This window comes from Porites lutea, chromosome 5, assembly GCF_958299795.1.
Source record: "Porites lutea chromosome 5, jaPorLute2.1, whole genome shotgun sequence".
NCBI lineage: Eukaryota > Metazoa > Cnidaria > Anthozoa > Scleractinia > Poritidae > Porites > Porites lutea.
The window spans coordinates 2,363,236-2,386,500 of NC_133205.1; the positions used below are offsets into that span (position 1 = coordinate 2,363,236).

The 23,265-nt window shown below is 38.2% G+C and overlaps 1 protein-coding gene across 2 annotated transcripts in view; it reads right to left on the reverse strand.

Annotated features, from left to right (window-relative positions):
- Window positions 1-2,655: 2,655 nt before the first annotated feature.
- Window positions 2,656-23,265, reverse strand: part of LOC140936427 (uncharacterized) — a 33,350-nt gene continuing 12,740 nt past the window's right edge. Inside the window, exons 2-5 of one of the 2 annotated variants that reach the window (XM_073385899.1) lie at window positions 8,014-8,127; window positions 5,718-6,945; window positions 4,132-4,230; window positions 2,656-3,684 (exon numbers count right to left, since the gene is read on the reverse strand). In XM_073385899.1, the coding sequence (XP_073242000.1) occupies window positions 3,368-3,684; window positions 4,132-4,230; window positions 5,718-6,945; window positions 8,014-8,079 (1,710 nt within the window). In that variant the 5' untranslated portion in view covers window positions 8,080-8,127 and the 3' untranslated portion in view covers window positions 2,656-3,367. Of the gene's footprint in view, window positions 3,685-4,131; window positions 4,231-5,717; window positions 6,946-8,013; window positions 8,131-23,265 lie in introns of both variants that reach the window. The other variant, XM_073385898.1, reaches the window with a different exon arrangement.

Consider the following 23,265-nt stretch of genomic DNA (forward strand, 5'->3'; position numbering starts at 1 on the left):
TACGGATAATGTATTATTGGGATATTGTTGTTATTTACGGGATTTAAATCTTTGGGAATTCATTGCTTACAGTATGCTCCGTGTTTGTTTTTATTTGAAAGTAATTGTAAGAATAAGCAGGTTTCCAATTATAGTCACACATCAAGACAAAGCTGAAGATAATAACAAGCTTCAAAAATACAACATAACTCAACTTCAAAATCGTTCATATTGTATTTTATACATCATAGACTCCCTTTTGTATCGCCACGCAACGTTAAGACCAGTTATGATATCCTAAACTGAGATACAATAGATTACTTACTACCGTTCCAACCCCTTGATCTTTCCACATCATGGGCTGCACTTCTCTTCCAACATGGAACTTTTAGTACTCATATTAAAAAACTGCGTTCTTCCGTAAATATGTTGGTCACGTGCATTCTCTGTAGTGTCCAGTCCTAGCACGGTCAGGCTGACCTTTGAGCGAAGATTCCCCAAGGAAGCCAGTTTGCGCGAACTTTCTTCAATAGTACTAGCTACGTACTAGAAGTTTCCATGTGAAAGTGAGTGCTGGCGAGGTGAAAGCGATCAATTTGGAATAGAGGAATTCGAAAATAAGTAGAATATTAGATCACTTCAATAGATCAAGGGTAGCCCCTTATTAAAAACTTCGGGCTCATGCTTGGAGGGTCAAATGATGGGAGCTGTTCATTTCCTTATCAACGTCGTTTCAAGTATTGCCGACACTATAAGGGCGCTTTCCATTTGTCAGAACTGACCGGTCAGATTGTTCCCGTCGCGATGATAATTTTACTTTAAATCAAAACTTTCCTGCAACATCAGTCAAATAAAATCCTAAATTTTATGCGCGATGGAGATAGTTTTTCATCTAAACCTTCTGGAGAAAACCTATTTCTTCGTCAAACTGACTGGTCGGGCAATGGTCAGGCCTGCCAGTTCTGACAAATGGAAAGCGCCCTTTAAGATTGTGGTAACTTTTAGGCGTGTTTTCAGAATATTTCTACGAGTATCTTGCCATGTTTTAGGGGAGCAGTGTGAAGGGTGTGAATGATTTTTGGGAGAAGAAGCATTCTCCTGGCTCCTGTCATTTTGTCAGACGGTCTTAACAGCTTGCTGGACTTCATGTTGTTTGTTGTGCTGTTGCTTCTATCTCAGCTGATCTTGTCGAAGCTCACCTCTTGTCGTCCTCGAGATTCATCACCAAAGTGATCATGACCTTGAAAAATTTTCACCCAGGCGTGTAAAAACAATGAAAAAGTCCTCTTCTTTTAACCCTTCAAACTTTTCAACTGCTCCAACCGAACAGCAGCAACATGTGCATTGTGGATTAATTGCGTAGATAAAAAATCATTCAAGGTGACGTCAGGTAAAGAAAAAAGACATTGGGCATGCGCTGAATTGGTCATCCAAGAATTCGAGAATTTTCACTGCTTATGTTATGTAACAACAGAGCTGACTCTCAAGTAGTGTGTTGGCTAGCCAGCAATCATAACAGTTCGTTCAGCAGAGATTGGAGAGGAGGTTGGCAAGGGAAAAGGCAAATTTAGAGCCCACTTACTACTTTCATGTAGTTAAGAAGGTTTTCCATATTCAACTATCGCTACCAAAAAAGGGAGTAATCATGATTACGACTTGACCACTAATGGGTTTCTCCAAGAGCGCTAAGATCTCATGAAAATTCTCGTACAAATACCGTGTAAACGTAAAAAGTATTTTTTAAAGAACTATAAACTAGACGGCCACTGAGAGACAGATTTCAATTAGAAACGTCATTGAATATGAAAGGCGAATCAGTGGAAGAGAACACTAGAGTTTCTTGTTTAGACAGTAAATCCTTTTTTTTTTTTGCTTTTTGTTTACGCTCTTCCGTATCTACCACACTGTAATTTTCAGGGAGTTATAATAACTCCTCTAGTGGGGCTAGTTTAACTCCTTACAGTGGAGTTATTTTTCGTGGAGTTACTTTAACTCCAAAAGGGAGTTTAAAGAACTCTTTTTCAGGAGTAAAAGTGACCCCAGATATTGAGGAGTTAAAATAACCCCAAAAAAGGAGTTATCCTGTACCTAAAATTTTTACTCCACTTTCAGAGTTAAATTAACTCCAAAAAGAGTAAAAACAACCCACGTAAGGAGTACAAGTAACCCCATTTCGGAGTAATTTTAACTCCAGACTGGGAGTAAAAAGAACTCTTTCTCAGGAGTAAAAATGACCCCAAATTCGGAGTTAAATTAGGAGTTAAAATAACCCCAAAAAAGGGGTTATCCTGTACCTAAAATTTTTACTCCATTTTTGGAGTTATAATAACTCCCTAAAAATTACGGTGCACATATGTGTCATTTATGCAGTAGAATTAAATTCATGTGGCTTTTTCCACTTCGCCACCTGTAGTTGTTAGCGGAGTAATTCGGGTTAGTTAATTTGCCCATTCCTGAATTACTTATTTGTCTATTTGCGCCGCATGTTTCTTTGTTCTGAAGTGAAGGCAAAATGTAAACCTCTATGTCAAAAGAAAGCTGGTAAAATTTATGCCTTCCTTCCCTGAGCCTTCGATCAGCTGCCCCGTCAACATGTCAGTTATGTACATAACGGAATGCACTGCCTGAGCTTGTTTACTGGGCACATTATATAGGAGAAAAACACCATATAAAGTAAAATGGCATACGACGGCCCGAAGCCAGCTTTATTTAAATTCAAAGCTTCTATAGTGTATGAAGAATATTAATATACAATCAATATAAGCCCAGCAAAGGCAAGGGGACAAAAAGGAACCCAAACCTTGCAAGTTTGACAGTAATACCTGCTTCGATGTCAGACAAAGGTTCAACCTCTATAGGAGGTATTATTAAAATGCACCATCCTTGACTCCTATTTCGAATTCGAAAAAAAAGGCATAAAAGTCCTATTCGTTAGGAAATATTTCATCTATGCCTAACTTCTTATGGTTAAATAAAGGACAACTTCAATGATTTTCAAAAATACAAATCAAGCAAAGTTAACGATGCGTGTAACATTATATATACATCTATTTCGAGAAAGGTTGTCGGCAAAGATGTGCACGCGACGATCCCAAAAGGTAACATGGGATAAGATTAATAAACTATTCAAGACACTGTAGCTGTCAAAACTTCTTTTGTTGCTTTCCTTTAGCACGCGCAAACATACGTCAAGAGCCATTGCATACGTTCATGGCCTCTCGTGCCATTCTTTTAAATTTCTTTGAAGAACAGCGAACTCAAAACCACTTTTTCCGATAACCTTTCTCGAAATAGTTGTAAATACCAAAAAGATCCTGAGACTGGAAATGAAAAATAAAATCTTTTATATAAACAGTCATTATTATTCACAAAATACTCAAATCCCGTTTCACACTCTTGTTACACGATGTCTTATAATTGATGCAGCCACACTATCAAGTTGTACTACAGGTGCCTGGAGCACATCTATTAGATATGAAATTGTCTTTCCTTGGCTTCCTAACTTTTCAAGTAACAGCTTTGTCGGACTTCCGTTTGGCCTCTGATACTCAGTCTTGTAGAACTTAAGCTCATGTCCTGAGATTCCGGCCGCGTTTCCCACTTTTACCCAGCCATACTCATTGTTGCCAGATCTGCTGTGTGGTACATCCAACCTCTTTACCAAAATATCTTCTAGGTCTGGGGGAATTTCACCTAAGTTGAGGTCTAGGAAGAAACATATTTCGTTTATGTCGAGGCCTTTTATTCTAGTCGTTAGAGCCGAAATGCTTACAGGCAATTTAACATAGCTAACCGATATATGAGTTGGTTAATTTTAGAGGACATTAAGCTTCACTGACTATTATAGAGTGTTTTCACTCATGTGGCCAGCATCTATGCAAACTTATTGAAACAAAAGAAATCTTTTGCATAAAAAGGGAGTTCAATTCTCACAGGATTGGTTTGGTACACCAACGTGGCCGCCATTTCATTGTTTTGGAACACCAATATGGCCGCCGTGACGTCATGTGAAAACGCTCTATTTTCCTTTGAAATTGAGCCGTGAACGAACGAATTAGAACGTAACACTTTTTTGTTTGACTAGTAAGAAAATACTGAAAATGTAGCTAGAAAGTATTTGTATTTAGACTTTTAAAAGGCTTTGAATCTCACCATCCTTAATCTGGCCATTTTCATCCGCCTGCTCAAAAGTGGTTTCTTCTGTTAAGCTTAACCTCTCGTCTTGGTTAGATTCCTCATCAAACTGATCATCTGTCATTTGTGATAAATGTAACATGGTTCGTACAACTTACTTCAGAAAAACAATTTCAAGGACTTTTCAAGGATTTTTCAAGGACAAATTACAGTGAGTTTTCAAGGCCTAATATTTATGTAAATAATCGGCATTCTTTAACCCCCTTTTTGATCACTTATTGGCTAAAACATGTCACTAAGTCATTTACGATTTTTACTTCTGTGGCCATTGTTGATCACATTATTTTATCCTACTTTCCGCAACAACACTTTCCAAAATGACTAGGTATGACTTACAGTTGCATCTGAGGTACAGAACAGCATTTGGAATAAAGAAGCAGAAATAAAACATTGTTCATGTACAGGATGCGGTGGTGCGGATCCGCATAATTCACTAAAATCCGCATCTTCCAAATAAAATTGAAAAAATTGCCCATTTTAAGCGATAAATGAGGACATTACTTTCTCTTAAGAGATAAAAGTCCAAGAAGTTTGTTTTTTGAAGCTGCTTTTTCTGCTAAACATCAATGAAAACACGCCAATTTCGCTCGTAGTAAGAAATGTTTGAGAACGTTTTTCGCGACGACCCTGGGAACTAGTTTTGTTTTTACTCAGATTGCCATTGGATAGAATCATAAGCATTTTAGCCAATGGCAATAATTGTTAAGAAACCGGCTTTGTTGACTGAAGTTCACGGGAAAACTAGAACGCTTTTTCTTGTTTTCTTTGCTACGGCATTCTAGTGTTCTTTATAAGCCACGTAATTACATAAAATACCTTTAACACTTAAGTGGCCCAATACCCACTTTTATAATAAAGAATTATTGTTTAAACCTCCGCATAATTCATAGTTTTTTCCGCATAATCAGCGCTTCCTTCTGCATAATATGGCCTTAAATTAACGCACAATTTTCGATTTTTTTCCGCATCCTGTCAGATGCCCTGCCATGAGTTTTACACGTTCTTACAACGAGAATGAGCCAAATTTTCCTCAGCAAAACAATCTTATTTTACAGAAAAAGGTGGCTGGCGTAGACAAGGTAGTGAATTTCAAGGCCTTTTCAAGACCTATTAAAGAAATCAAGTATTTTTCAAGGAACTTGACTGAATTCAAGGACTTTTTAAGACGACTAACTAAATTTCAAGACCTTTTCAAGATTGTACGAACCATGTGTAAGGAGTGGGTGAGTAATCAGTACTGGGTTTCCACTAGGATGCTCAACTTAAATGCGGAGCGTTCCCTGCCATTTTCCACAAACCTGCAAATAGAATTCTAATGAAAATGCACGATGTACCTTTGGGTGACAGAATATAAGTATTTGAATTCCTTCCTAACCTTTCTCAAATTATAAATATTAAATTTAGCATGGAGCGCCAATGCCGTGTATGTTTCGCTGAACTGAATGGATGAACCGGTTGACAGGAATTTTATGATAATTGTTGAATGCAATTGACAATTGCTTATAAACCGTAACAACTGAGAGTTTGTATCAATCAAGAAATACCTCCAATTTTTTGTCCAGTAGGTTCTTCTTTTTCACTCATCTTCCTGTACCCTTTTTGTTTAACACAGCCTTTTCTAATGAGGTATATGGTGATACCTATTAAACCAAATACACACAAGGCAGCACTTGTTCCCAAGAAACTGTTGAGAAAAGAAGTAGTACTTGGAACTGCAGACTGCTGTATTGCTGTTGATGACGTTGGAGCTATTTTGGTCGAAGTCGGTGGAGGCATCATCCTAGAATCTTGCACTGTCAGTGGAGTAACACTTGGTGGAAGAATTGCGGGGACACGGCGTTTGCTTTTTGAAGAAGTATCTTTCTTAAAAGTTTCGATATTACTGTCAGGTGCCGTAGGAGGAGGTACTCGAGCCTCGAATGTTGACACAATTTGTTCTCCTTGCTCATTCTTTACAAACCCTCTAGCACCTAGAATTTTTGGACTCGGGATGTCAATTTTTTCTTGTCCACCTTCAGGAACGTTTGTAGGACTTTGTAGAGGCTGAAAACCCGTGAGTTCTTTCCCATCGATATCCTTATCTAGAGCTGAATCAGACAAGGCATACTTTGTTTCACTGGAAGTAGTGCCCATGTAATTCTCTTGATAAATGTCCCTTCTAGGTCTCTCTGAATACGTTGGTTCTTCAGGTCGCTTATTCGCATCTTGATTGACTCTTTGTCGCCTGGTAAGTTTTGGCCTTTTACTGAAAGGGCTTCTCAATTTTCTGGCGACTAATTTATTAAGCATTGAACTGTGGTATTTTATTGGTGTCGACTGAGAACAATTTCCAGGGCATGTCCTTGAGTTAAAACAATCCTTTTGTGCAACAGAATTTTCTTCGCAGCAAAAAGAGCAAGGTTTACAAGTGTTGGTCGTCTCATCCTCATATTGCATGGGGGGACACTCCCAGCACTTTGCGTTGGTTTCTGTAGTACACGAACTCAGGACCTCTTTTGAGCCACAGTCAGTGCAGGCTTTACACGTGGCGCTATCGGCTTCCTCTGAGTAGGTACCTGCCTTGCATTGTACGCAATCGCCAGTTGCTGTGCGAACCAGTGTGGAACCACATGTTGGTGAAGGCTCCATTCCCGAAGGACATGTCGGGCATGCAGTGCACCTGACTCTATTCCTGTTGTCATCAATAGTGTAGGTATCCGGGGGACACTTCTCAAGTCCATCTGGATAGAACGCTTCGCTGTCTTGTTCCAGATTTTCCCATAGGAACTTCGTCTGTATATATAGAAAAGATGCATAATATATTGTTAGCACATGCTTCTTCGCTGTCCGTCTTTTCTTAAACCGGGTATTATTATGAAAATAGATTTCTGACAAGGTTAATCAACCTCATGGCTGATCATGACTTGGTACATTTTGATGTTTACTAAGTCACTGTGACAGGATCAAGGACAAATCGTCAATGGGTGAAATTTATTCTTGGTAGACAACTTAACAGCTTTGGTTAATCTTGTGTTCAATATGTTAAGTTTGTGGGTTTTAATTATAGTTTACCCTAATGGTTGGGACATAATTAGACAACTTCACAACTCTTAGTGAGGTTGCCTCATAAATCGTAAGACACTGTAAGTAAGAATTTTCTTTGCACATAGCTATCTTTACTGTCCCGCTAATTATCGATAATGAAAGCAAAAATTATGTTTATTTGCTGAAGAGTATAATTTTTACAGCAGCTGTTAGTCCTTGATTAAAAATACTAATTGCTCTGTATATAAATCCTGGAAACGATTTCGCTGCGCAGTCCATTTTGTATGTACTTATTTGACCTACTTGTCCTACTCATGACAAACTGAGATTGTCCAACGAGAATAAGGCCCGGTACAGACGCCGTTCTTTTCGTGAACCGAGCCTGATACATTAAATTAAGTACATGAAAAGTTCGGTGTATGAATCAATTACGAACGCCTATTTCAATTTGGAACAGCTCAGCCGTTCTTCACGCTTAGCCCGGCGGGGAATTTCGACTGTGGAACGACTTTGGAACGGCTTTGATTCAAACGCTGAACTTTTTATGTACCGAACCTAATGCATAAATTATAACAACGTATTTGCAAGCAGGTTTGACCAAAATGAGCATGTTTCTCCCTTTGAATTTTGTTCGGCCGGAATTAAGATTAACGTCTGAATCAATTCAGCCGGTCTTAGTAGTTTTAGTCGGCCTTAATTCGAATTAGCGTCGGCTCATGAAAAGTTCGGCGTCTGAACTGGGCCTAAGAGAGACTGGTCCTGGGATGAAATCAGTTTACTTTTCATTGCTGACATATGAGGTAAAAATTGACTTACCCAAATCAAGAAAAGGAACCCAACAGTAACCAACACCTTTAAGAGGACTGTATCCAAGTCTTCCATTTAATTGTTCGTACTGAGATAAGCTGAAGCTGTGTCCCAGGGTTTATCCTGCTATGAAAACATACAAAAATGTTGACTACCATCGCCATCACCATCATCATCAGCAGCTTCATCATCATATTATCATCAACTTCAGGGGCGTAGCTAGGGGGGGGGGGGGGGGGGGGGTCTGAGGTGCCCGTGACCGCCCCTTGGTAGGCCTTGTAGGCCCAACCTACAATATTCAGGTGGCGAAAACGCCATGACAATATCTTGGCCGTAAAAGCCATTGTTGAAAAGCCCACTTTTTTGAAATTTGTTTTTTTTGTAAAGTATTTTCGTCAACGGCTCTTTTCTTTAGTTCATATGGGCATTCATGCCGCGATAATACGACTGAGCCCACTGATACGCGAGGGAGAGCAGCGGTATAAACCATATATAGACGGCAAACCCCGGATGGTGTCCCTGTCTGTGAGGTAATGGGTTCATGATAACCGTCAAGAATATAGGGACATTCCATGACCACTTTGCCCACTATGAGAAAGTTAATGTTTGGTGTAGTTGGCGCAGTTAGAGTAGTTAGTGTAATTGCTGTAGCTGGTGTAGTAAGTAAAGTTTGGTGTAGTTAGTGTAGTTGGTGTAGTATATGTAGTTGATGTAGTATGTGTAGTTGGTGTAGTTTGCGTAGTTAGTGTAGTTGATGTAGTTGGTGTAGTTGGTGTAGTATATGTAGTTGGTGTAGTATGTGTAGTTAGTGTAGTAGCTGTAGTTGGTGTAGTATGTGTAGTTGGTGTAGTATATGTAGTTGGTGTAGTAGCTGTAGTTAATATAGTATCTGTAGTTCGTGTAGTATAGGTAGTTGGTGTAGTTAGTGTAGTTGGTGTAGTTACTGTACTTGGTTTAGTATGTGTAGTTGGCGTAGTTAGTGTAGTTGGTGTAGTTAGTGTAGTTGGTGTAGTATATGTAGTAGGTGTAGTATGTGTAGTTGGTGTAGTATATGTAGTTAGTGTAGTATGTGTAGTTGGTGTAGTATATGTAGTTGGTGTAGTTTGTGTAGTTGGTGTAGCATATGAAGTTGGTGTAGTAGGTGAGTTGGTGTACTAAGTGTAGTTCGTGTAGTTGCTGTAGTATGTGTAGTTGGTGTAGTTGCTGTAGTTAATGTAGTTGGTGTAGTATGTGTAGTTGGTGTAGTATATGTAGTTGGTGTGGTTGCTGTAGTTGGTGTAGTATGTGTAGTATATGTAGTTGGTGTAGTTTCTGTAATTGGTGAAGTATATGTAGTTGGTGTAGTATGTGTAGTTTGTGTAGTTGGTGTAGTTAGTGTAGTATATGTAGTTGGTGTAGTATGTGTACTTGGTGTAGTTAGTGTAGTATATGTAGTAGGTGAAGTAACTGTAGTTAGTGTAGTTAGTGTAGTTGGTGTAGTTAGTGTAGTTGGTGTAGTTAGTGTAGTTGGTGTAGTATGTGTAGTTGGTGTAGTTTGTGTAGTTGGTGTACTTAGTGTAGTTCGTGTAGTTGCTGTAGTTAATGTAGTTGGTGTAGTATGTGTAGTTGGTGTAGTATATGTAGTTGGTGTGGTTGCTGTAGTTGGTGTAGTATGTGTAGTATGTGTAGTATATGTAGTTGGTGTAGTTGCTGTAATTGGTAGAGGATATGTAGTTGGTGTAGTATGTGTAGTTTGTGTAGTTGGTGTAGTTAGTGTAGTATATGTAGTTGGTGTAGTATGTGTACTTGGTGTAGTTAGTGTAGTATATGTAGTAGGCGAAGTAACTGTAGCTAGTGAAGTATATGTAGTTGATGTAGTTAGTGTAGTTGGTGTAGTTAGTGTAGTTGGTGTAGTTACTGTAGTTGGTGTAGTATGTGTAGTTGGTGTAGTTTGTGTAGTTGGTGTAGTTAGTGTAGTTGGTGTAGTATGTGTAGTTGGTGTAGTTGGTGTAGTATGTGTAGTTAGTGTAGTTAGAGTAGTTGGTGTAGTTACTGTAGTTGGTGTAGTATGTGTAGTTGGTGTAGTATATGTAGTTGCTGTAGTTGCTGTAGTTAATGTAGTTAGCGTAGTTTGTGTATTTGGTGTAGTTAGTGTAGTTGGTGTAGTAGCTGTAGTTGGTGTAGTTGCTGTAGTTTGTGTAGTTTATAGTGTAGGTGCTGTAGTTGCTGTAGTTGGTGTGGTAGCTGTAGTTGCTGTGGTTGGTCTGGTTGGTTAAGTTCCTGTAGCTTCTGTAGTTGTTGTTGTTAACGTAGTTGGTGTAGTAGCCGTAGTTGCTGTAGTATGTGTAGTTGCTGTACTTGGTGCAGTTGCCGTAGTTGGTGTAGTTAGTGTAGTTGCTGAAGTTGGTGTCGTTAGCGTACTTGATGTAGCTGCTGTAGTTGGTGTAGTTAGCGTAGTTGCTGTAGCTGGTGTAGTTGGTGTACTTAGTGTAGTTGCTGTAGATGGTGTAGTTACTGTAGCCGGTGTTGAAGTTGCTGCAGTTAATGTAGTTAGTATAGTTGGTGTAATTAGTGTAGTCGCTGTAGTTGGTGTAGTTAGTGTAGCTGCTGTAGCTGGTGTAGTTAGTGAAGTTGCTGTAGTTGGTGTAGTAGTTTTAATTGGTATAGTTGGTGTAGTACTTATAGTATGTGTAGTATGTGTAGTTGCTACAGTAGCTTTAGTTGGTGTAGTAGCTGTAGTTGCTGTGGTTGATGTAGTAGCTGTAGTTGGGGTAGTTTTGTGTAGTAGGTGTAGTTTGGTGCAGTTTTGTGTAGTTGGTGTAGTTTGGTGTAGTTTTGTGTAGTTGGTGTAATTTGGTGTAGTTTGGTTTAGTAGGTGTAGTTTGGTGTAGTTTTGTGTAGTTGATGTAGTTTGGTGTAGTGTTGTGTAGTTGGTGTAGTTTGGTGTAGTTTTGTGTAGTTTGGTGTAGTTGGTGTAGTTTGGTGTAATTGGTGTAGTTTGGTGTAGTTGATGTAGTTTGGTGTAGTTTTGTGTAGTTGATGTAGTTTGGTGTAGTTTTGTGTGGTTGATGTAGTTTGGTCTAGTTTGGTGTAGTTGATGTAGTTTGGTGTAGTTGATGTAGTTTGGTGTAGTTGATGTAGTTTGATGTAGTTTTGTGTAGTTGGTGTAGTTGGTGTAGTTTGGTGTAGTTAGTGTAGTTTGGTGTAGTTTGGTGTAGTTGGTGTAGTTTGGTGTAGTTGATGTAGTTTGGTGTAGTTGGTGTAGTTGGTGTAGTTGGTGTAGTTTGGTGTAGTAGGTGTAGTTTGGTGTAGGTTGGTGGTGTTTTGTGTAGTAGGTGTAGTTTGGTGTAGTTTGGTGTAGTTTTGTGTAGTTGGTGTAGTTTTGTGTAGTTGGTGTAGTTGGTGTAGTTTGGTTTAGTTTTGTGTAGTTGGTGTAGTTTGGTGTAGTTTGGTTTAGTAGGTGTAGTTTGGTGTACTCTGGTCTGGAATCGAGTTTACATGATCGCCCCAGTTAAGAAATTTGGCCGAGTGAGACTGAGTACCAATTTTTCTTGACAACTAATATGGCGGAGAATGCAGACATGGAAGGACGATGAGTTTTTGCTCGCTTTTACGTTTTCCCGCGTCCAAACATCAATTAATGGAATTTTTGGACATCAGGAGGCATGATGTATGAACAGTTCAAGGGTGACTTCACTTTTCATGATTCGGCATCTCGGCAAGTTCAGTTATGTTTAAGCTCCGTGAAATTTACGAGCGACTAGACTTGTCCATCTCTTATATTTTTCCACTTAAAGCGGTATTAAGATTCTCTTCCTTATCCTAAACATGCGCTACGAGCACACTGGATTAGTATGAGTCTTGCAACAGTCATATGTGAATGTTCATTAAACCAATTTTCTAGTTCGCTGTTCGTAAGTTTGTTTGTACAGTGGGAGCCACAACAAATACTTAAGAGCTTAAATACAGAATAAGGGCCAATTTAGTAAAAGCCAGGGTAAATGTTCCACTCACTTTGCTTCACATATACTGGGTCTGTCAGTATAAGCTATTTTTAATACCAGAAGGCTGGGAGTGGTTTACTGAACCTTCAAAACCTTCACTGGAACATCATTGGAGTGATAGTCAACAAATATTTCCAACAGCAATACAGTATTTAGTAGTTTTATATTAGATAGTGACTTCGGTTTCAAGTATTTCCTTGCAATTGTTTGTGCAAAAATTACCCTATACTTTTGAATTAAACTTGAAATGATTATGACGGTTTACTGTGGGGACAAGAGGCTAATCCAGTTGCTAATAAGAGTGAGTACATCAGAGAGGGGTATACGTTGAGGAAATCCCTCAAAGGACTGAAGTATAAGAAACAGAAAAAAGAATATTGAATGTTTGCAAAGTTTATAAAGAGAATCAAAAGGAGCTTGAAAAATGTACAACTTCGCTTGTTTGTGTAAGTTATGAATATAATTTACAACTAAAAAAAAATACAAGGTAAAATTGATTTTTTTATCAACCATCAAAAGAAGTTATTGTCCCTTGAGCACAATCCCCTTAGCAGCTCTTTCTATGATACTATGTGCTATGATGATGGCTATGTGCTACTGATTTAGGGTGGTGACCATTTCACCCTTTAGAGTTTTGAACAGGTGTTTGGGCTGTAAAGGTTGATGAAGAGCAGTCTATAGTTACATTTTTTGTACCACCATTTTTTTCACCAAGTTTTTTCTATGTTTCTAAGTTTAAAAGCTAACTGAATTATGCATGCTAAATGAAATAAATCAGGATTATAAAATAAGGTCTCTTGGCTTAAAAAGGGTAGGGAAATGAACAATGTGTCCTACTAACCATACTCTCTTTCAGTGGAAACCCAGGGAGGTGATCTCACATTTTAATACCCTTTACCACTTGTTGTAACAGCAAAGTCAGCAAAGGTTTATGGTCTCTGAGAAATGTTCTTGCCTGCCTCAACACAAGCTTCTAACTGTTATTGTTGACTACAAATAATATTATCTTAATAATCATTTTACATTTTTTCCAAGGCATTCTATGGTGTTTTTCATATCCACTAGTACAAGGCAATTTTTAAGTTGAGATGGTTTGATTTTATTAACTACATTTTTATACATAAACAAACTAACCTTTAAATTTTAAATTAAATCACACGAAGATAAGAACTTTATTAGCATATCAAAATGTGCAAAATCAAGAGAGAAATCTGATCTATCAAGGCAAAATATATTTAGGTTCTAGTACATAAAGAAATATATGAACTACGAGATTTGACCATGCCACTCAATCATCCAACGCAACGTTGCCAGGATACGTTCACAATCAAGGATGAAGAATTAAGACTCTCAATTATCATTTATTGACATTTTAAAGGTGTAGCAAAACCGTAAACAACTCTGACAACTCTTCTGCTCGACCACAGCCACCGCGCATTTTTAATATTACGAAAAATTAATTTTGGTCCTTTCACTTAAAAATATGAACTCTTCTACATACGTATTGGAGGGTTGGCCCTTCTTTTAGCCTGTGGGTCTTCTAAACAGAAACACAGCTTGAGAGCCTATATTTGGAGAGGTAAAGCGAGTCAAAAGGTCGGGCATCGAAGAACAATGTCTGTTTACAGCTGCTGTTTACGATCAATGTTCACTGGTCTCGTTCTTAGCGTAGCCGAAACCGCATGTAATGACAAACGCAAGACCAGACAAAAGGAAAACGTGAGCTCCACATTACTGCGGATAAAAATTGGTTGCAGCAAAGAAAGCAATGACCAACGGGACCAAAAGCGAATTCACTTCAAACTGTCGAATCGCTGCGAAGACAAACTTCTTGCTGTTTTTGTTTCCAGCCCATTTCGCGCATGCTCGATACAGTTCTCGAATAATTGACAGATTTCTTAACTGGGGCGATCATGGAAAGCCGACAAGCGGCAAGATCAAAGGCCGTTGCCAGCCGCCCCTGGGTGTACTGTTGTGTAGTTGGTTTAGTTTGATGTAGGTGGTGTAGTTTAATGTAGTTTTGTGTAACAACTACACTAATTACACAACAGCTACAACAACTACACATATTACACCAACTACATATACTACACCAACCACATATACTACACCAACTACATATACTACACCAGCTACATATACTACACCACCTACAGTAACTACACGAACTACACTAACTACACCAGACTACACATACTAAACAAACTACATACACTACACCAACTACACAAACTACACCAACTACAGTAACTACACGAACTACACTAACTACACCAACTACACTAACTACACCAACTACACATACTACACCGACTACATATACTACACAAACTAATCACACTACACCAACTACATATACAACAGCAACTACAGCAACTGCACCAACTACAGCAACTACAGCAACTACAAATACTACACCAACAACAGCTACTACACCAACTACACATACTACACCAACTACACATACTACACCAACTACACATACTACACAAACTACACCAACTACATATACTACACCAACTACAAATACTACACCAACTACATATACTACACATACTACACCAACTACACCAACTACACTATTTACACCTGACTACACTAACTTCACCAACTACACATACTACACCGACTACATATACTACACCAACTACGCAAAATACACCAACTACATATACTACACCAACTACACATACTACACCAACTACATATAGTACACTAACTACACCAACTACACCAACTACACTAACTACACATACTTCACTAACTATACATACTACACAAACTACAGTAACTACACCAACTACACTAACTACACCAACTACGCAAACTACACCAACTACAAATACTACACTAACTACATATGCTACACCAACTACACATACTACACGAACTACATATACTACTCCAACTACACATACTACACCAACTACACCGACTACAGCAACTACATTTACTACACCAACTACGCAAACTACACCAACTACATTTACTACTCCAACTACACTAACTTCACCAACTACACATACTACTCCGACTACATATACTACACCAACTACACATACTACACCAACTACAGCAACTACACCAACTATATCTACTACACCAACTACACATACTACACCAACTACATACACTAACTACACCAACTACACCAACTACACTAACTACACATACTTCACTAACTACACATACTATACCAACTACACATACTACACCAACTACAGCAACTACACCAACTACATATACTACATCAACTACACATACTACACCAACTACATATAGTACACTAACTAAACCAACTACACCAACTACACTAACTACACATACTTCACTAACTACACATAGTACACCAACTACAGTAACTACACCAACTACACTAACTACACGAACTACGCAAACTACACCAACTACACTAACTACATTAACTACACAAACTACACCAACTGCACATACTACACCAACTACATACACTACACCAACTACACTAACTACACCAACTACATAATTATACTACACCAACTTCACCAACTACACATACTACACCGCCTATATATACGACACCAACTACGCTAACTACACCAACTACATATACTACACCAACTACTGATATTACACCAACTACATATAATACATTAACTACACTAACTACACCAACTACGGAAACTACACCAACTGCACTAACTACACCAACTATACTACCTACACTAACTACCGGAACTACACTAACTACACCAACTACATATAGTACACCAACTACACCAACTACACCAACTACACCAACTACACTAACTACACATACTTCACTAACTACACATACTACACCACTACAGTAACTACACCAACTACGCAAACTACACCAACTACAAATACTACACTAACTACATATACTACACCAACTACACATACTACACCAACTGCATATCCTACTCCAAATACACAAACTACACCAACTACAGTAACTACACGAACTACACTAACTACACCAACTACACTAACTACACCGACTACATATACTACACAAACTAATCACACTACAGCAACTACATAAACAACAGCAACTACAGCAACTGCACCAACTACAGCAACTACAGCAACTACAAATACTACACCAAGAACAGCTACTACACCAACTACACATACTACACCAACTACACATACTACACCAACTACACATACTACATATACTACACCAACTACATATACTACACCAACTACATATACTACACCAACTACATATACTACACATACTACACCAACTACACCAACTATACTATTTACACCTGACTACACTAACTTTACCAACTACACATACTACACCGACTACATATACCACACCACCTACGCAAAATACACCAACTACATATACTACACCAACTACACATACTACACCAACTACATATAGTACACTAACTACACCAACTACACCAACTACACTAACTACACATACTTCACTAACTACACATACTACACAAACTACAGTAACTACACCAACTACACTAACTACACCAACTACGCAAACTACACCAACTACAAATACTACACTAACTACATATGCTACAGCAACTACACATACTACACGAACTACATATACTACTCCAACTACACATACTACACCAACTACACCGACTACAGCAACTACATTTACTACACCAACTACGCAAACTACTCCAACTACATTTACTACTCCAACTACACTAACTTCACCAACTACACATACTACTCCGACTACATATACTACACCAACTACACATACTACACCAACTACAGCAACTACACCAACTATATCTAACATTCAAGCCAGCCTCAATGGTGGACATGAAACCATGTGATGATCTTCACCGATATCTGGTCGACAAATTTCACTCATCCACTAAATCCAAATCAGTTTTATTCGAAGCAATCGATTTTTCAGCCTACAAAACTGCTGCTAAGGTTGTCTCCTTTGTAACATCTGAAGACCGGCTACTTTTATGGATCAAAACCTTCGCTGTGCGATACTTTGATCACCTGAACGTGATGGGATATCGAGTAACATGGCAAGAACAAGAGTCACATAGCTGCCCAACCAAAAGCGACAAAATCATCATGCACATTCACGAGGAAGAAAATAACATTGAAGATCAAATGGTCACCATAACTATCTTTATTTCCACTGGCAGAATCATGGTTCAAGGCAAAAAATTCGCCGAGTGGAGTCAACAGGAATTTCCTGCACTGCTATCTATTGTTAACAGTCTCGGGTCGTCAGGAAACCTTAGCGCTGTTAGCGCAAAGGACCAATCTGCATTCCATATAGAACTCCAAAAGTTTTTCACAAAGTACAAAGGATGTGAGATTGCGGACACAAGGGCTTCGGAACTAAACGACACTACCGTGGAAAATGCCGAAAATGTTGTCAGTGACATAACAGAAACAGAAACACCCAGTGCAGACAAAGGAAATACAAGAATAACGCAATTGTCAACACCCATTGAACTCTCCCTTACACCGAGTAGGCTAAACACCTTAACTACTCTTCGAAATACCGTCGGAAATTTAGAAGCCGATTTTACTGAGTTTAAAGTAACAAACGCTGGTAACCTCGAGCACCTAAAAGACAAAGCTGCCCAACTGGATCACAATTTTAAAGTACAAACAACAACCCTAGGGGGCCTTGCTGATGATCTGGAAAACAATACTAAACTTCTAAATAACGATTTACAAAAACACGCTGACTTAATTTCCAAATTACAGAATGAAAATCAAGCACTTCAAAAGAAAAATGCGAAAATATCGGAGGATAACGCAACCATGAGAAGAACACAGAACCAGCTTGAAGCGGAAATCACCTTTCTTAAGGACCAAATTAAAGCCCTCTGGGAAACAATACAACTGCCGCCGGAAACAACTAAGACGTCGAGCCAGACCTCTGGTGAAGAAATGGACGACAAATTCAATGATAGCACAAAGAATAAAGCTGCCATTCCTACATCAAACGACAACCAATGGTCAGAAGATGAGATACTACTTGTTAATCTTCCAACATCAAACTCTTTCTCTCCCCTTCAAGATCTACCAGAAAACCCGCCAAGAAAAGAACCACAAAACAAACCCGTAGACACTGATTCCCAGCACCCTCCTAAGTCTCCTGCTACCAACGACACCAATAATTCTAATGAAGTGATCTTTCTATGTGATTCAAATGGAAAGTTTTTAGACATGGAAAAAATGTTTTCTTCAGACCAGGAAGTGAAGTATGTTAGAACTCCACTGATTGAACACGCTAGATCGTACTTACAAAGTCAAATCCACACTGCTCCCCGACTACTCATATTACACACAGGAACAAACGATCTAGAAAGAACCAGTTCTCCTGAAGATCTTATCTCTAACATCTTAATATTGATTACAGAAGCCTCAACGAAATTTCCTTCAAGCAAAATATTCTACTCAACACTTCTTCCCCGCAGCGACATCCCGACACCAACAATAACTTCAATAAACAATCAGTTGATCAGTAGCTGCTCAAGATTACCCAATGTGCAGTTAGTCAAACATGACAACCTCTTTGAGAATCAATCAAATATTCTTTACGATCAGAAACATATTCTTAAACGGTACGTAAAATTTTTCGCCAAAAACCTTAAGGACGCAATTCGCGGTCGTGCCAGACCAAAACCTACAGTTCCTTCTAATACAATGCCAGCCCAAAGACAAAGATCCTCACAAACTCAACCGACTTCTTCCCAAGGTCCCAAGCCACTATTACATCACACATCATACAGCAATGCCGTAAAGAACACACCACCTCAAGTGCCTAGTTGGCCTCACCTTCTTCAAACTCAACCTCCGCCGTTACCATTTGTCACACCACAACTTCCACAACGAATACCTCCAACACCACTGCAAAATTCACTACATCATGAACCAAATGCCTCAAATAAAGCATTCCAGCTTCCTATGCAAACGCTGCCGGACCAGATACTCCCAGCTCCGCCACCAACTATATCGCATCAGTACTCCAAAACACCGCATCAAACGTTTCCACAGGCCGCTAAAATGGAAACCGCAGGTGAAGAAACTCGCCCCTACAACAAATTAACGGATTCAGCAATGCCTCAGGAAATAATATCCTTTCTTCGTTTTATAAAATCATTTGTATGAACAATTTCATCTTACCCTTGACACTGAATTAAGTATTAATGATAAACTTTATACCAGTATAAAGAGTAATCCATTTATTATTTTCTATACAATCACGGACACCGAAGATAGTCCCGATATTTCAAGCACATTGTCCTTTTGCGCTTGGAATATTAATGGCCTTTCTTCGAAATATCTTGGAAATAAGTTAGATAATACTGATTTTGTGAGTGTTATTAATAACTCCGATTTTATATTGTTAACAGAAATTGGCAACTGCTTTAATCTGGAAATTGCGGGATACAAATCTTTTTTTCAATGTCCCACACCAAATCAGTCGGGGAGAGGTGGGCGTAACTCCGGAGGAATCGCTTTATTTTATAAGAACAAATTCCATAAAAACATTTCCATCACTAAAACAACTCAGCATTTTATTTGGTTTAAAATTGAGAATCGTTTTCTAAATTCAGTGAAGAATATTTACGTCTGTGGTGTCTATATACCCCCCTGTAACTCAAAATACTTCGATAACGAAATTTTTGATCAGCTAGAACAAGACATAGTACGTTTTTCTTCGAAAGGATCAATAATTCTCATGGGTGACTTTAACTCGAGAACCGGGAAATACTCTGATACTGTCTCAAAGGAGGGAAACAGTAGAATTAGTAATGATCAGTCGGAATCTGCTTTCCAGCCAACTCAAAGAAACAGTTTTGATAATGTTTTAAATAGCCATGGGAAACGGCTGTTGGAAATTTGTAAAACCTTTGACCTAAGAATAGTTAATGGCAGAGTTAATGGAGATACCCTAGGCAGACCCACTTTTCATGGAAAAAACGGAACGAGCGTTATTGATTATCTAATATGTGATCAGTGTACATTTCTCAACGTTGCAAATTTTGTTGTTAAACAGCCATCTTATTTATCGGATCATAGTGCCATCGTGGCATGGCTCAATCTTAACACCAGGTTAATTGGAGACGAAATGCACACTCTAAATAGTAGCAATAGATTATCAAAATTACCACGGCAATTTTGCTGGGAAGTTGACTCACATTTAAAATTCAAAAACGCACTGCGCACGGAACCAATCCAAATTCAAATTAGACAATATATGGAGAGAAACACCGAAGATGTGAATATCTCCTTAGAAAACGCTATGAAAATTCTAACTGAGAGCTCCAAGCTATGCCTAAAAATTAAAGCTAAGAAAACTTATAAGCGTATTAAGAAATCATCCAACAAGAAATGGTTCGACTGTGACTGTCGCTTGAAAAGGCATGAATTACGAAAAGTCTCAAATGAAAAGCACCGTGACCCCCTCAACTCCGAAGTGCGGGAAAGATATCACAAAACCTTGAATGATTACAAAAAGCTCCTAGACACAAAGAAGAGAGGATTCCATAAAGAAAAAACATTACAACTCGACGAACTAGCTTTAAATCCTGACAAGGCGTCATTTTGGAATTGTTTAAATTCGATGAGCGACACTTTCAACGAAAATGTTCCTGCCCCAATCTCGGAAGAATCATGGCTTCACCATTTCAAATCTCTGCATTCTATTGACCCGACGAATTCCACGCATGAACATGAAATCCATAGGGAACTAAATTCTTTAGAACACGAAAAGGAACAGTTTAACCATCTCGATTATGAGATAACTGAGAGGGAAATACGTCAAGCGGCGAAGAAATTGAAAAATAAGAAATCACCATTTGTTGACAAAATACGAAATGAAATGATCAAAGCAAGCCTCGAACCACTAATGCCTGTCTATGTCAAACTTTTTAACCTCATTTTACAATCCGGAAAAATGCCAGATGTTTGGTGTCAAGGCCTCATAACCCCAATTTACAAATCTGGTGACAAGAGTGATCCAACAAATTACAGAGGCATATGTGTTTCTAGTTGCCTTGGAAAATTGTTCTGTTCTATTTTAAATCGAAGACTTCACTTGTATTTTGAGGAAAATAAGATATTACATAATTCCCAAATTGGCTTTTTGCCTGAAAACCGCACTGCAGACCATGTTTTCACTCTAAGGACCCTAATAGATAAATATGTGCATTATCACAAGGAAAAAGTCTACGCTTGTTTCGTAGATTTCCGCAAAGCGTTTGACTCTGTTTGGCACGAAGGATTGTTTTATAAGCTGCTAAAAACGAATATAGGAGGAAACTTGTACAACCTCATGAAAAGTCTTTATTGCAACTCGACATGTTCCATCAAAATCGGTGAAAACAAAACACAGCCTTTTTCATATTCCAGAGGTGTACGTCAAGGCTGTATTTTAAGTCCTCTTTTATTTAACCTCTATTTAAACAATCTACCACTTTTATTCGAAAACACCTTATCTGACCCATTTGTTCTCCCAAATGGGAGAAAAATAAATTCACTTTTCTACGCAGATGATTTAGTTATTCTATCAAGATCGAAAACTGGATTACAGAACTGTTTAAATGCGCTTTCTTTGTATTGTGACAAATGGAAGCTAAAAATTAATCCGAAGAAAACAAAAATTATGATATTCCAGAAACGCCCAAAAAAATCTATTGACATCAAATTCAACATAGGCAGTGAGTCAATTGAAATTGTCCAAGAATACACTTATTTAGGTACACGTTTAACTCCAACGGGAAACTTTACACTTGCACTCGAACACTTAAAAGAAAAGGCCCTTCACGCGTTTTCTAGTATTCGGAAGCGGACAATTCTTAACAAACTTAATCCTAATACTGCATCCCAAATTTTTGACACCATGGTATTCCCAATCTTGAGTTACAACAGCGAGGTATGGGGAATGTATACCAAGCAAGATTTTAAAAAATGGGATAGCTACCCAATAGAAAAAATCCACCTCAAATTCTGTAAACGTTACTTAGAGGTTAACAATAAGGCCTCTAACATAGCCTGCAGAGCTGAACTTGATAGACTGCCGCTGCTTATCCCGATAAATCAGAAAATTATGAAATATTTTGTTTACCTCAACAACAAAGATAATGACTCTATAGTCAAACAGTCTTTCCTTATGTCAAAGAATCTACATTCTATGAATAATTCCGGATATTTTTCCAATTTCATAAACATGCTTGAACAATACAATCTAACCAGTTTAGATGCTGAATCTCTAGATAATGATAAAATTAGACGATATACCACAGAAATGAGAGAGAAATATCTATCTTTTTGGCGGCACAGCCTCGAAAATTCAAAAAAACTAGAATTTTATAAAAATTTTAAAGATGAATATTCTACATCTGATTATCTCTACCAGCTAAGACATTATGACGAACGACAGAATTTTGTTAAATTTAAAATAAGTAATCACAAACTTATGATTGAACATGGTCGATACCAAATCGATCATTTGCCAAGAGAAAATAGATTATGTCCTTTATGTAACTCAAATCAGGTAGAAGATGAGATTCATTTCCTCTTTCAATGTGACAAATACTCAGTACTGAGACAGGCATTTATTAATCAAATCAATCGAATAATACCTGACTTTGACAAGAAATCATCTCCAGAAAGCATAAAACTGATAATGAATTCGAAGGAACATCATGTAAATAAGTTAGTTATGAAGTTTGTTTCCTCCTGCATGAAAATACGTGATTCATCGTTAGTAATGTAACCGAATTTTTCTAGATTATTATTAGCGCTGTTTTGTTTTATATTTTGATTGTCATATACATGCTTTTGCAATACTGTAAAATGATGCGGTCATGCAAATAAAGCAATTTATTACTACTATTACTACTACACCAACTACACATACTACACCAACTACATACACTAACTACACCAACTACACCAACTACACTAACTACACATACTTCACTAACTACACATACTATACTAACTACACATACTACACCAACTACAGCAACTACACCAACTACATATACTACATCAACTACACATACTACACCAACTACATATAGTACACTAACTAAACCAACTACACCAACTACACTAACTACACATACTTCACTAACTACACATAGTACACCAACTACAGGCCTACTCTGGGACCTTAACTCGCCGCGAGATTGTGCGAGCTAATGCGAGTTTAGGCGAGTTAAGGCGAGATAAGGAAAAATTGAGCTCGCCTATTAGTTGCGAGTTAAGGCGAGTTAAGGCGAGTTAAGGCGAG